The sequence below is a fragment of the Urocitellus parryii genome, chromosome 16, assembly GCF_045843805.1.
Source record: "Urocitellus parryii isolate mUroPar1 chromosome 16, mUroPar1.hap1, whole genome shotgun sequence".
Taxonomy (NCBI): domain Eukaryota; kingdom Metazoa; phylum Chordata; class Mammalia; order Rodentia; family Sciuridae; genus Urocitellus; species Urocitellus parryii.
This window is the reverse complement of record NC_135546.1, coordinates 20,275,328-20,289,322: the sequence shown is the minus strand read 5'-3', so window position 1 is coordinate 20,289,322 and position 13,995 is coordinate 20,275,328. Positions and strand designations below refer to the sequence as shown.

At 58.4% G+C, this 13,995-nt stretch overlaps 1 protein-coding gene across 1 annotated transcript in view; it reads right to left on the bottom strand.

Annotated features, from left to right (window-relative positions):
- Positions 1 to 13,995, bottom strand: part of Chchd6 (coiled-coil-helix-coiled-coil-helix domain containing 6) — a 163,533-nt gene that overhangs the window by 124,650 nt on the left and 24,888 nt on the right. The window contains exons 3-4 of the mRNA XM_026410935.2: positions 12,542 to 12,611; positions 10,639 to 10,783 (exon numbers count right to left, since the gene is read on the bottom strand). Of these exons, the coding sequence (XP_026266720.1) occupies positions 10,639 to 10,783; positions 12,542 to 12,611 (215 nt within the window). The remainder of the gene's footprint in view (positions 1 to 10,638; positions 10,784 to 12,541; positions 12,612 to 13,995) is intronic.

The following is a 13,995-nucleotide window of genomic DNA, read 5'->3' as shown; positions in this document are numbered from 1 at the left end:
GCTAGAGAATGGGCCCGTGTTCCACATTGTCTGACACCTGGGCCCCCAGCTGACGAGGCCCTGCTCCTGCAGCCTCACGGCCCAGGGCTCCGACCACCCTCCAGTCCTGGGTCCCTAAGGACAGGTGCCACCGGAAACTGCACCCCCTCTCCAAGCCCAGAGGAGCCCCAGGAACTGGGAGAGGGTGGCCAGGGCCTGAGCAGAGGCCGCTGGGCAGTGCAGGCGCCTGGCAGAGAGTCGTGCAGACTGCGGGGGTGTCCAGCGTGCGGTGCGGGTGCAGGGCTGGGCTGGCGCGCCTTCCGCCCGGTAGCCCATGCCACGCCAGCCCTTGAAGCAGCACAGCATCCCCGACCACTTCAGGGACATCTGTCACGGAAGCCAGCAGTGGTCAGACCCGTCCAGGGCACAGAGACAGCACCCGGGCAACCTCCAGGGTCCGCAAGCCGAGTTCCCCCCCTAAGCTGCGGGGGCCCAGGGAGGTGGGCTCACTGCCAGCGCCGCCCCCTCTTCCTGAGTCCTACCACCCTGAGTCCCACGCCCTTCCTTCTTCCTGACTGGAAAACCAGTGTGATGGCTGGAGATGCAGGAGCCATTCTGCTACCATGAGGAGAGGGGCACCGAGAATGGCTGATCAACACAGAAGGAGGACACTGTAGTCCCCACCTTTTGTTTTGGTACCCAGGATTGAGCTCAGGGGCACAGAACCACAGAGCCACATCCCCAGCCCTGTTTTGAGTCGCTCAGGGCCTCACTAAGTGGCTGAGGCTGGCCTCCAACTTGCGATCCTCCTGCCTCAGCCTCTGGAGCTGCTGGGATGACCGGTGTGTGCCACTGTGCCCGGTTACAGACTAGAGCCCTCCATGCCCAGAGCTACCCTATCTGCCTGGACTCTCTGCCTGGGAGGCCTTGCTCATGAGATAAATCCATCCCACGGTTCAAGCCACTGCCAACTGGACTTCCGTGAAGTCGAACCTGCTCCTCACAGCGGTCTTCAGCCCTGGGAGCACGCATCTTGGAGTCCAGACACGTGACACAGAGACACGGCTCAGCTACCAGCCAGGACAAGCGGGATCTGGGACTCTCCTCCTGCCCGGCTGCTGATGTCTGCAGGCTACACAGCCCTCTCTGGTTCTTCACCTTGGCAGCAGACGACAGTGGCGCCTACCCAAGAGGACAGGCACAATCTGCTTAATGACCGATCTCAACAGTTTTCCACAAAGAGGAAAAGGCAGGATGGGGCTCCCCAAGATTGTGTGAGTGAGTCACATAAAGGCTGAAAATAAGCCACAGGGGCGACCAGAGGAGCAGGCAGGGCCACCCAGGTCCACTCAGGCAGGAGAGGGGGGACCACACAGGGCTGCAGGGTGGAGCCCCAGAGTGTGGCTGGAGTAAGGTCAGCAGCCACAAGTGGAGTTCGGCTTCAGGCGTGGTGGAGCGGGGCTCCCTCGCCTGTCCCCCAAGTCCTTGCTGCCAGCATGTGACCCTCAAACCACAAGGGACGGCCCAGTGCTAAGCCAGGCCTCCCTACAGTTTGAGGCTGACTCGTGGGGACACAGGACCTCGGCTTGCCCTCCGCCAGGCCCCGGCTTCGCATCAGAGCGAATCAGGAGGCCAGGAAGGTCGCCCCTCGGCTGTCAGGCTCCCCGGGAGGCCTGCTGCTCTGCTCCCTGGGGCCTCACTGGGCACCCGGAGGCCAGGAGCCGAGGATGGCAGCTGAGCCCCTGGAGAGGCTGAGAGCCGGTGCTCCCTCCGCCTTCTCTGCGATCCCCGCCAGCTGCCAGCCGCCTTAGCCCAGCCCTGCGCTCACGGGCGTCTTCAGAGACCCGCCATCTGCTAATTACAAGGAATGACACCAGCAATGAAACCGCAATCAGCCATGTGCCTTACAGAGTCGGCACTAATGAGGACTTCCAGCCTCCGTCAGCACCCGCCAGAGGTCACCTGAGCCACCACCGCCAGATCTGCAAGGCCAGACGACATGCCTCCACGGACGTGAGGTGCTGAGGCGGGGGCTCCACACAACCCTAATGAGCCGGCCCGAGAAGCCAGCGTCTGGAGTGAGGAGGATCACATGCTCATCTGTCACCCCTCAGAAGTATGGGGCTCCCTGAACCAGATTCTGAATCAGAGTAGTTCACAAAGCTCCATCTTTCTTTAAAAAGGGGTCTGAAAGCTGGGCACAGTGTCATCCCAGCTGCTCAGGAGGCCGAGGCACGAGGATTGCAAGGTGGAGGCCAGCCTCAGCCACTTAGCGAGGCCATAAGCAACTCAGGGAGACCCTGTTTCTAAATAAAATACAAAATAGGGCTGGGGACAGGGCTCAGGGGTCGAGGGCCCCCTGGGTTCAATTCCTGGTACCTTAAAAATAAATAATAAATAAAGGGTCCGTAGGCTCCCATTTTTCAAAACTAGGGTTCACAACGGCTAGGAAATGCCATTTCCCTTCTCCTTGTTCAGCTGGCCACGTGTTCAGGGCCAGCCCCCAGCGCCAGGCCCCTCCCTGCCCACCCCACTGCACCCGTCTTCCCTGCCCACCACCAGGTGACCACCAGGTGCCTGGTGGTGAACCTGCATGAAACCACGAAGAGCAAACAGAACCTCCCCATCCCAGTGTCTTACTGAGGTGGATCAGAACCACGTGAGCTTCACAGAGAGATGCTGACAGCCCATCCTGCGGTTCTGGGGGACCCAGATGGGAAGGGGCGAGACCAGCCACAGCCTCCTATGGGGCCTGGAGGCCCGAGCTGTCCTTTAGCTTCAGCTTCATGCCTCCCACGCTGCCTGGGCTGTGGTCACTGTCACAGGGATGTGTGGCTCTGGGCTTCCACACAGTCCAGCCCTGGCCGAGGCCCATGGGGGACACTGGCAACTCCCAGTCTAATGGCATCACCTTCCAGCTCTGCTGATAGTTTCTTTCTTTTTTTTTAATCAGTCCCAGGATTGAACCCAGGGGCACTTAACCACAGAGCCCCGTCCCCAGCCCTTTTTATGTTTTATTTAGAGACAGGGTCTTGCTGAGTTGCTGAGGGCCTCGCTAAGTTGCTCAGGCTGGCCTCCACCTTGAGATCCTCCTGCCTCAGCCTCCCAAAACGCTGGGAGTAAAGGGCTGTGCCAGTGCGCCTGGTGGGCAGTATATTTTTTCTAACCACCATCCCCTCAAACACCCAGCACAGATTGTTGGAATCCCTCCCCCAGGGAGCGGCCACACAGACAGCTGGTTCTGTCCCCACCTTGTCCTTGGCAGAGGGAAAAAGAATACCTGCTTTCCTCAGCTAGGCAGGAGCCACCCCAGGACTGGGGCGCGCAGGATGGGGGACCCTAAGAATCAGTACCTGGTGCACTTTTCAAATGGCCCAGTCCCCTCCCCTGAGGACCAGAGGGAGTCGCATCCCTGGTGCCAACACCCCCGGCCCTCAGGCACCCAGACAGCAAGAGGGACCAGGAACCACTCGGGTCGGTGGCCCATGCTGCAGGAGTCGGGTCTGAGCTCGCTGCACCAGAGCTGCACGGGGGCTGCTTAGAACACAGAGCCCAAGGCTCCCATCCAGAAGTTTCCAGTGTAAGATCAATCATGTGCATTTGTAAGCAGTTCCCAGGTGCAGGTGAACGGCCAGGTGTCGGGGTAGGCAGAATGGAACACAGAGCAAAGCTGGACAGGTGACATGGCCTTCTGAGGGCCAGGCCAAGTTCAAGGGCCCTTTTTCCAGATCGATCCACACCACCGCAAAGCCCCCAAAGCAGCTGGCCACAGGAAGGCACCCCCCGCCCCGGTCCTGGGGGTCGAACCCAAGGGCGCTCTGCCACTGAGCCACACCCCAGCCTTTATTTTATTTTTTTTTTCGAAGACAGGGTCTCACCAAGCTGCTAAGGCTGGCTTCAAACTTGGGATCTTCCTGCCTCAGTCTCCCAAACGGCTAGAATTTGGAGACTGAAGCCAAGTGATTCTCCGAGGGGACTCCAGGCCCCCACGCCCCTCAGCCTCTGTCCCTAAAGAACTGGTCAGAGGCTGAATGAATCTTGCTAGCTTCTTGCTTCTTTCCACACCCTGAAAATGATGCCCTGATTTGTTTTGAGATCGGGTTCACATTCATCCTGTGTCGTGGAAACATGGCGGAAGAGAAGCATAAATTAGAACCTTCCCGGCAGCAAGCATTAAGAGTGTGTGCCTCTCCACACAGGGAGGGGACACTGTGGAAATGTATTCCTGCCCACTGCCCCACCAGACAGGGACACTTCTATTCTGTTGAACACCGATCCACCAAGCAGGGTACCTGTCTGTTCCCTTGGTCAGTCTTGGCAAGCACCCGCCAAGGCCTGGATGACCAGCCCTGGCACACACGCAGGACCCTTGTGCCAACTAGACACCATGTCTGGTTGCCACAGCCTCCTTCCACCCTCGCTTTGGACAAAATAGATGAGAAATGCATCACAAGTTCTTTCTGGAATGTGTCATCAACTGCAAACACGGTTCAACCAGATTTCCTGAAAACTCAGATAGGATTTTCCTTTCTCCAAAACGCATCACGCGACAGAACCAGCGACCAGGGCCAGGTGAAGGGGGAGCCCTGGGGTCTCACGGTGCCCATTTCAGGACTCAGATTCTCTCAAGGAACAGAATCCACGCCCCCGCCCTGATCTTTGAGCAAAGGTGAAGGCAAACAGGGCACGAGGACAACCGGGTGCCTGGTAGATGGCTTCACACCCGATAGGGGCAGAATCCCGTGCTGCATGGGGCAGACTGTCTGGTGCACGGGAGCATCGTGGCCCTGGACATGGAGAGGAGGAACGGACACAGTCATTAGGTGCTGCCCCCTCCATTTCTGCTTTACAGAGGTGACGGAAGGGCAAGTGAAGTGCCCTTGGTGCTGTATGGAGCCTCTCACCACGAGGTCCCACAGCATCAAGACGGCCCGGATGTCCACCTGACCTTCTGAGAACCCAGAACTGGGACAGCCAGGACTCCAGACAGGCAGGTTTCCAGGACAGGACCGGGAAGCTCCCACAGAGCCTACGAACCCAGCCTCCGCTGCTTCTCTACTGTCCTGTGCCCACGTCCCAGCTCACAGCAAGGTCACCTTGCCACGCCCTACCCGCTTTTCCGTCTTTGGTTTCGCTCCCTTGCGCCTTCCTCTCTCTACAAACCAACCTTTCTGCTCAGCTCATCAGAACGTTCTTTTTGTTTTACAGAACCAAGCGCGGCCCAGGTCTAGCCCTGAGAAGGAAGCCACGTGGCCACAGGATGACAGAGACAGGCGGGCGGACATCAGGACTACCCCATGGTAAAAAGAAGGGGCAGTTCAACAGAAATCCAGACTGCAAAAGAGCCATGCAGAAGAATCCGTCATGTTCCTGACTTTCCCACGACACCCCCGGGGCTGTCCGGGGCTGTGTCCCCTTTACAGATCAGAAGACCAAGGCCATCAGACCCCACCCTGACGTGGAACCTGACCCCTCGGGAACCAGAGCCACTATGAGGCTTCCACCCCCCAGCTTCCCGACACACCTGGGTATGGAGAGGCAAAATCTGAGACTCCGCAGAGCTGCCCGTTCTGTCCCTCGGGTTCTCTGCCTTCTGTCAAGTCCCGTCCACGGCACAGCCTGTGATCCAAGAGCGGCCTGGGGTTCTGATGATCGAGAGAGACTACTGGGACACGAGCAGGGCCATTGTGTGGCCCAAAAAACCCGAAATATTTACTGTCTGGCTCTTTACAGGAGGAAAAAAAAAAATCAACTTCTGACCTAATGGAGAGACCAAGGACAGGCCACCAGAGTCCCCCAGTCACTAAGATCCTACAGCAAACAGGCATACCACACAGCTCCTCCAAGACATCAGGACACCCCAGCTGGCTGGCGGGGCCCTCCAGAGTGGACAGCGCCCGTCCTCATCCCTGCAGCCTGGGAGAGGCTGACCAGGGGCAGGGAGCTCTTTGCCGTGGGCTCCCAGAGAGCCTCAGAGATGCAGAGCCCTTGCTCTGCTGTGACTGACTTCTGAAGAGTCACACCTCTGAACTGTCACAGCTCCCTGCTGCCAACCACCAGCAATGGGCGCCCTCAGTGGACCTGGAGGAAAGACCAAGAGCTGCGGGCACTGCCCTCCCACTCGAGATCTCCACCCGCTGACCACTCCCCGGCTAACGTCTGCTGGCCCCGCAGAGAGGCCACAGTGGCCACACGCAGTCTTCACCCTCCAGGGTTTATCATCTAACAAGCTTCACCACAAAACGCAGGCAGGGGACGTCAGAAGGACAGGTCATGAGCTGCTGGACTCGTCCTTCTCATCACTTCCGAAAACTTCAACCCCAACCCCTTGAACCCCGCGTTTTCTTAACACCGTGATCTCCAGGGTCCAAACTGGTGGGTGGCCGCTTCCTGGGGTGCCCGAGGCACGGAGGAACCTCAACAATCACCCAAAGCCCTCTGCCAGCTGGTCAGGGCCTGTGCTCCGGGTGGGAATGGTCACGCCCGGGGCTGGACTCACCGACTCCCTTCTGCTTCCTGATTGGCCACTGAAGACTTCCTGGCGCTGGGCATTCAGAGACCAAGAGCTGGCTCGCCACCCTGGGTCCCCACCTGGCCATGCACAGGCCCTCTCATCTCTTCAAGAACAAGAAACCCCCCCTGAGCTCCCGGTCAGCCTTCCAGAACCTTCCTTCCAGGCCCCTGCTCACACTGCCTCTCCAGCTCCCTGCGTGAGACACCCGCGGTTCCCCCACGCCTCCGGCCAAACACCCGGTCCTCTCCCACCATCTGGCCTTCGCACGTGGGCACCCTGCGTCTGCGACACCCTCTGCTCCCCTCCCGGGCACACGTGGGCACCCTGTCTGGCAAGCCTCTCTCACTCTGCAACCTCCAGCTACAGGCCACCTCCCTCCAGAGGAGACAGGAGGTGGCCTCTGTCCGGCTCTAGGCTTCCTGTCCCCAAGCCACGACACCTTCAGCCACATATTGTCACTTCTGAGAATGTTCCACGCTCCTAATAAACACATCTGCTCAAGGACAGAGGCTGCGTCTTGTTTATTTCCAGTTATTAGGAAACTAAGCCGGTGCCTGACACAGAGCAGCACCCAGAGCACACACAGAGGGTGACAAAGGGACCGCTCACCCCAAAACAACAGAGATGGAGGCTTCTGCCTCCTGTCAGGCACACTCCATCCCATGTCCCTAATAGTACGTGTCAGGAGAGCAAGGGCAAGGTCGTGAATCTTCCTCTCCCCCACAGCAAAGCCTCTGCCAGGCCTTCATTACTGCATCCACTGGATCGCTGAAGCCCTGCGTGTCAGAGACTCAGAGCGACACAGCGACACACAGCGTGGCCCTCTCCTGTGTCCACCCTGAGCGTCTGATTTGGATTCCAATCTCCATCAATTCGGAGGGAAACACAAAGCACAGAGGCCCACTGATGGCCCATGGGCTTTGTCAGGTGCAGAAAGGGGGCTGGACCAGCCTAAAAGGAACAGGAAACAGCACACGTGCACACGCACACACACATGCACACGGGCACACGCACTCACCCCAGTTAATTACTGCTGCACGAGATGGGAAATGTTAACACTTTTGTCATCAGAAGGTTATAAAAATTATTACCTTTCCTTGTCATTAGTTTTATGAACTTTTCCCAATAATGAGTCAACCATTCGCTCACGCAGAAGCGGATCAGAAAATCAATATTGTGAGAGCCGCAGGCAAACAGAGAGGATCTGGGGGCACACGAAATGTCAAACGGCACTCCGTGCAATCAAAGGGGGCTCCTGCAAAGGGGGCGACAGGCCGAGGAGGCCCAAGGAGCAGTGGGCAGCCAGCTCCTCCTGGCAGCAGCCACACGGGGCACGAGGGGGCAGGCTGCCCAGGACAGAAGGACAGACAGTGCTCCTCACACCTGCAGACCACTGGCCCTTGGTGCCCTGTGCACAGGCTGCCAGCTGCCGGGCCCCACAGCCTCTGTGTGGAGGTCAGAGGAGGAGGAGACATGTCTGTGCGCTCGGGTTCGCCTCTCCATCTCGCTCCTTGGTTCTGGAATTCTCTCCACTGAAAGCCCTGGCCAGCCACACCCACCCAACAGAGCCGCTCCCTTTACAAGTGGCAGCGGTAGCACCCGCCCAGCACTCGAGCTGGCTGCCTCTACAGAACCCAACCTGGCTCCCTGTCTGCTGCTCCTGAGGGCTGAATGTGACCCTGCCTCCCGCCACCTGCCGCAGCACCGAGCCCTGGGAATCACCTCCAGCGAACTGCAGCCACAAGAGTGGACTGGTGGGCCCCAGAGGGTGCCACAGTCCTCAAGAGAGCAGAGGGCCAAGCAGAAATCCAGGGCCCCTCACAGCCTGTGGGGCGGAGCCCGTGCACACTCCCACCCTGGCCTCGAACCCGCCTCTGCTCTTCCTTGAAACTGAGTCCCTGGGCGGGTGTTACCCGGGCTCAGCCCGGGATCTGTGCCCAGATCTAGCCTCCACAGAGGAAGCTGGGCCCTGGAATCTCAACCCCACCAGGCTCCACACAAGGGAAAACAGGAAAGCCACCAAAGGAAGCCGAGAACCCAACTTTGGGGAGAATCAGATGAGGAATGGTCGGATATGCCGGGCGAGCTGGTGCACATCTGTCATCCCAGGGGCTCAGGAGGCCGAGGCAGGAGGATCCCAAATTGGAGGCCAGCCTCAGGCACTTAAAGGGCCCAAGTGCTCAGTGAGATCCTGTCTCTAAATAAAAAACAGGAAGGGCTGGGGACGGGGCCCAGTGGTAGTTCAATTCCCAGTCCAAAAACCAACCAGTCACCCAGACACCTGGGAACGCCCACCTACGTAGTTAAATGTGATCAAGTGGAAGGGAGTCCCTCTTGTTCAACGAAGGGCATCATCCATCCAGGGCTCACGCCTGGGCAGCGGGACGGAGGAAGGAGGGGCCTTATTGTAAAGTCACCCTTCATTTAAAAAACCCAACACAGCTGCCCCCAGGGTCGTCCAAGTCTCCTCCTGCTTTTCCTGTCAGAGGAGAGCTCCTGGCCAGGGACAGTGCCAAGGAGGTGGCGCCCGGCTTGTCTTAGCAGGTGGCCGAGGCCAGCTGTGACTTCCCCTCCACTGTCATTAACACATTCCAGGTGAGAATGGAGCGCTCCTGTGACTTTCCCTCGCTAGCTGACTCGTCCTGTTTGAAGCCCTCACCTGCAGGACAGGAGTTCTCTGACCCTGGCTGTCACGCTGCCTGTGGAGGACAGCAGCCTGCCTGCCCTTCAGACGCTGCCCACAGAGCCTCTGCAGCCCGTCCTGGCCCAGGCGTCCCCCCCACTGACGCCTCCCAGGAGGCCACTCTAAACAGAAAGGGCCACTCCTGTCCCGACAAACTTCTGGAATCTTCTGCCCAGAATCACTGAGGGCTGTTCCGTGCGTTTGCTCCTGGCTTCCAGCCCAGCTCTTCCCTCCCCGTCCTGTCCCGGTGTCAGACGCCACCTCTGGCTCCTTGGCAGCTCTGTCCTCGCTGTGCACTCCCAAGCTGCACCCCCTTTCCTGCCACCGAAGTGACTATACCCAATTCAGCCTCTGTCAAAGCTCCCCACTTCAGTCTCTCTCCTCCCCTGGGCTGAAGACATCGCAAGGGCCGTGGGCCTGGCCAGATCCCCAGGGGGCCCAGGCCACCCAGCATGTCTTCCATGCCTCCTGCACCTCTGGATGCCATGCTGTCACCAGCCAGACAGCGAAGCTGCGCACCCAGGCAGCATGGCAGGCTCCCCTCCCAGGGCGGGGCCTCCCCTCCCCTCTGCCCAGTTGGTGGCACACTGGCGAGGCTGGAGTGCGAGGCCACTGAAGCAGGCATGACTGAGATCCTGCAGCAGCCTCCCCTCCCCTCTGTCCCAATTCTGTCTGGTTGTCCCCTCTTTCGCAAATGTGAAATGTGACGCTGCAGTCAGCGGGGCGCTCCTCAGCGCACTGGGCTGCAGGAGCTCTGCTGAAGGGCTCTGGGTAAGCCGTCCTTGCCCACAGAGATGTCCGGGTGGGCACAGCCTCCCTCCTGCCGAGGGCTGTCCTGTGGCCCTGTGCCCACAGGCGGCGGCAGCCCTTACTGACTCTGAGGACAGTCAGTCTGAGCATGGCCTGGCCCTCAGGGGACAGATGGCGCAGGAGGGGGAGTGGCACTGATCCGTGATGACACCAGCGAGTCACAACTGGCCACCCAGGGCTCCTGCTGCAGCACACAGACAGAACCCTGGCGGCCTCTGGCGGGTCTGACGTGCAGGAGCAGCAGCGGGAACCCCCGTCCATGCTGGCCAGGCACCCGCTCAGCCCTGGACACCCACCCTGCCCCTCCGGCAGGCCCAGTGTGAACACCTGAGCCCTGATCCCGATTCTGAAGGCATCTGTCCATGTCCTCTCCGCAGGCCCTCAGCCCCCAGCCTCTGTCCTCACACGCACAACCAATGCTCGACAAGTTTCAGAGATGAGAGCCACTGTCCAGTGACCCGGGGCTTCACGTGGAGGCCTGAGGCCCACGGGGAATGAAAACACGCCACAGGCAGCACTGCACACCAGGGACAGCCGGGGCCCAAGAAGCCAGGTCCCCGATACCCTTCCACGGGGCACAGGCAGTGGGTGGCATAGGCCACCAGCTCCAGACAGACCGGGCTTCCCAGAGGCCTCTGGGAAGGCTACTCACCAGCTGGGCCGACTTGGGCTTCTCGGGGTCAGTGCAGGCCTCCTCCCGGGGCGGGGGCGCCTTGAGGTGCTTGGCGGCGGCCTCGCGCTCCCTCTTCACCACCTGGAACAGCTCCTCCTGGATGGACGCCTGCTCCTGCTGGAACCTGGCCAGGGCGACAGAGCAGGCAGATGTGGGGCAGCACCACACAACAGGGCAGGCAGCTCTGCATCCTCTGGCTGAGCAGCACTGGGGTCCGGGGGCCACGGCCAGTCAGGAGAGGACAGAGCCATGAAACCACATGCCTGTCGTCTCAGCGACACCTCCCACGGCCACGGAAGACCAGGGCCACTCAGCCAGGACGAAACACAGCGGCCCGGGAGAGGGGCCAGGAGGTGGGGAGAGGGCAGAGACTCAATCACCGAGACACATGGCTTCCAAGGGAAGGGGCAGGCGGGCAGGAGGGACGGGGGCAGCCCGTCCTTTGTTTCAACGTTTAACCCTTCACCTGGACACATGGCCACCCTGGGACCCATCTCTGGGCACTCTGCCTAGTCAACTAACCCTAGAGAGAGGGGAAAGTCATAGTGACCGAGGCCCTTAGAAGTGTTATTGATTATACTAGAAACAGAAAGCGAGCCACCTAAATGTCCAATAATGGAGGTCAAGTTTAATACAGTAAGGTCACACGACAGCAGGCCACGGCACCAAGGGGAAAGGCATCCTTTGATTCATTGACATTTTGAGTCTAAAAACTGAGAATTGATAAATAATTGTTGGCAATTATAATGGTTATGAAGTAGGTGTGACTAATAGAAAATAATTATGATAATAAGTGAAAATAGGAAGTGATCCTAAACTAAAGACAAGAAGGTCCGTGGCAGGGACACCAAGATATTAATCGTGGTCACACAGAGATAACGAGTCTGTGGGGATTTTTTTTTTCATTTTATGTATTCTCTGAATCCTTCCTGAGCACATTTTACTTTGACATTTTAAAAATGTTTAAAAGTACCAAGGGGGTGGGTTCAGGTTGGTGGTTTAGGGTCGGGGAGGATGGACTCCTGGATGTGAGGTTGCACCCCAGCTGTGCCAGCCAAGGGCAGACCTACCCAGGGTGACACTAGTCTGCAGGAGCCAGTGCTCTGGGTCCCCTGATCACACAGAGACCCATGTCCTCTTGGATATTGAAGCCGCGCCGTGTGCTTGGTACGTGTGGAACAGACTGAATCATGACAATGCCCAGGTGAAAGAGGGGTTCTCAGCCCTGCCAGACGCAGCGCCTTTCCCAGGTGACAACTGGCGATCACAGGGTCAGAGTGCCAGCCTGCGCTCCAGGACCCGGGCTTTAAGCACGTCTCCACAAGTCCTCAAGGGAGAGCACAGGTCCGTGTCCAAGGTGCGGCCAGCTCTCAGGAGTAAGGCCTGTGCGGATGGGAGGCGGCTGACACCTGGGGTCAATCCACCAGGTCGAACCAGGCCTCTACCTTCTTCTCACACACCCCTGACACACGCGGGAACAGTCGCTTGACTACTCAGTCCTGGCTTTTTAAAATGGATTTTAAGAATTCATTTTTTAAAAATCAGCACTCCCCCATACTCCTTTGGAGCTCCTTTCTTAATTTTTGGGGGGTACTGAGGATTGAACCCAGGAGCACTCCACCCCTGAGCCCCGTCCCCAGCCTGATTTTGTATTTCCTTTAGAGACAGGGTCTCCCTGAGTGGCTCAGGGCCTCACTTTGGCTGAGGCTGGCTCTGAACTCGAGATCCTCCAGCCTCGGCCTCCCAAGCTGCTGGGATGACAGGCCTTGTTTCTTCATCTTTAAATGAGGATCGGTGTCACCTACACCAGAGGACCGTCCTTCGACATGAATGGCCTGAAATATGTGAGAACAAACCTCCAGAGCTTCAGGCAAGGGCTCACCTCTTGAGATCCTCCTTCACCTGGGAGGGCTGCTGCTCACCATTGGTGTCGAACTGGGGCTGTTTGGATTCTGCAAAGAGAAGAACAAAAGGGTCACTGAAGGCTATGGTCACCTAAGAACGGGGCTCAGGAGCACAGCCCTGAGGGTGGATGTGCACCCCTGGAACATAGCGCCCAGCAGACAGGTGGACGTGATCCCACAGAGGATGCCCCCGAGCCCCTGTGGGCAGAGGAACACATCCTGGACCACCAGGGTGGGCAGCCACACCCACCAAGGGGTCTCTCTGCACTGGGAGGCTGACAGTGCGGAGCTGTCGCAGCAAAGCCACCGAGTGCAGCGTCCCAAATCCATCCCCGCTCACTTGACAATTATTTGGAATCTAGGTCACCTCCTAACAAAGGCAGATGTGGCTGACAGAAGCCACGGCTCTGCTTCACAAGGACAGCCCCAGGTCTGGGTTTTGACAAGAGGCCAGGGGGGCGGGAGGCTCCTGCAGTTTGGTTTCCTGTGGGACCTGCCTTCGTTGGATGCTTGCCCCTCTCTGAGATTCAGTTAATTTAACTGCCACTTGAACAGGGCATGGCTCAGCTGTGAGAGTCCCCTGGACGCCCGTGGGGCCAGGCAGGGATGATGAGGGTGGGATGATTAGGTCACGGTGCTGGGCCTGATCCATCTGTCAATCCATGTAATTTGAATGGATCAGGGGCGTGCCTGCAGCCTGGGGCCCATGGTGGGGAGCAGGGCGTCACTGGGGACGGGCCTGGGGGATGCCATTTGTCCCTGGCTCCTTGCTGTCTCTCTGCCTCCTGGATCAGACAAGACGAACTTCCCTTCCCCTGAACTACTGTTGTCAGGCAGTTTGGCCACCGTGACGGGAGGGCTGGCTCACCAGCAGCTTTAAGAGGTGGAGCCGCTGGAGCAGGTAGGAGCAGGTGAGGTGCTGGGGGGCCCATGAGGGTGTCAGTGGCTCATGAGGAGAGGGAGAGACCCTGGGCTGGCACCCCTGCTCTGTCTCAACTTCTGCATCACCTCAGAACTACAGGACCGCCTCACCAGGAAGACCCTCACCAAATGCCTTCGACTTCCCAGCCTCCAGAACTGTAAGAAATCAATTTTTTCTTTATAAATTTCCTAGTCTTATGGCATTTAGTTACAGCACCAGAAAACAGACTAAAACAATATCCCATTCTACAGATTTCCAATCCTGAGTGTGGCAAGCACCCCACGGTAACCCTGGTTACGCTTGAACCTGCATCACTTCTCATGTTGGGCTGCATCACTTCTCATGTTGGGCTGCATCACTTCTCGTCATGTTGGGCTCTGTAAGTTGTCACCTTTCCTGAGGGAAATTTATAGAACTTATATTCATATTTGGAATTTTTAATTTTTTTTTCTGGTACTGGGGATGGAACCCCAGGGCGCTAACCACCGAGCAACAGCCCCAGCCCTTTTA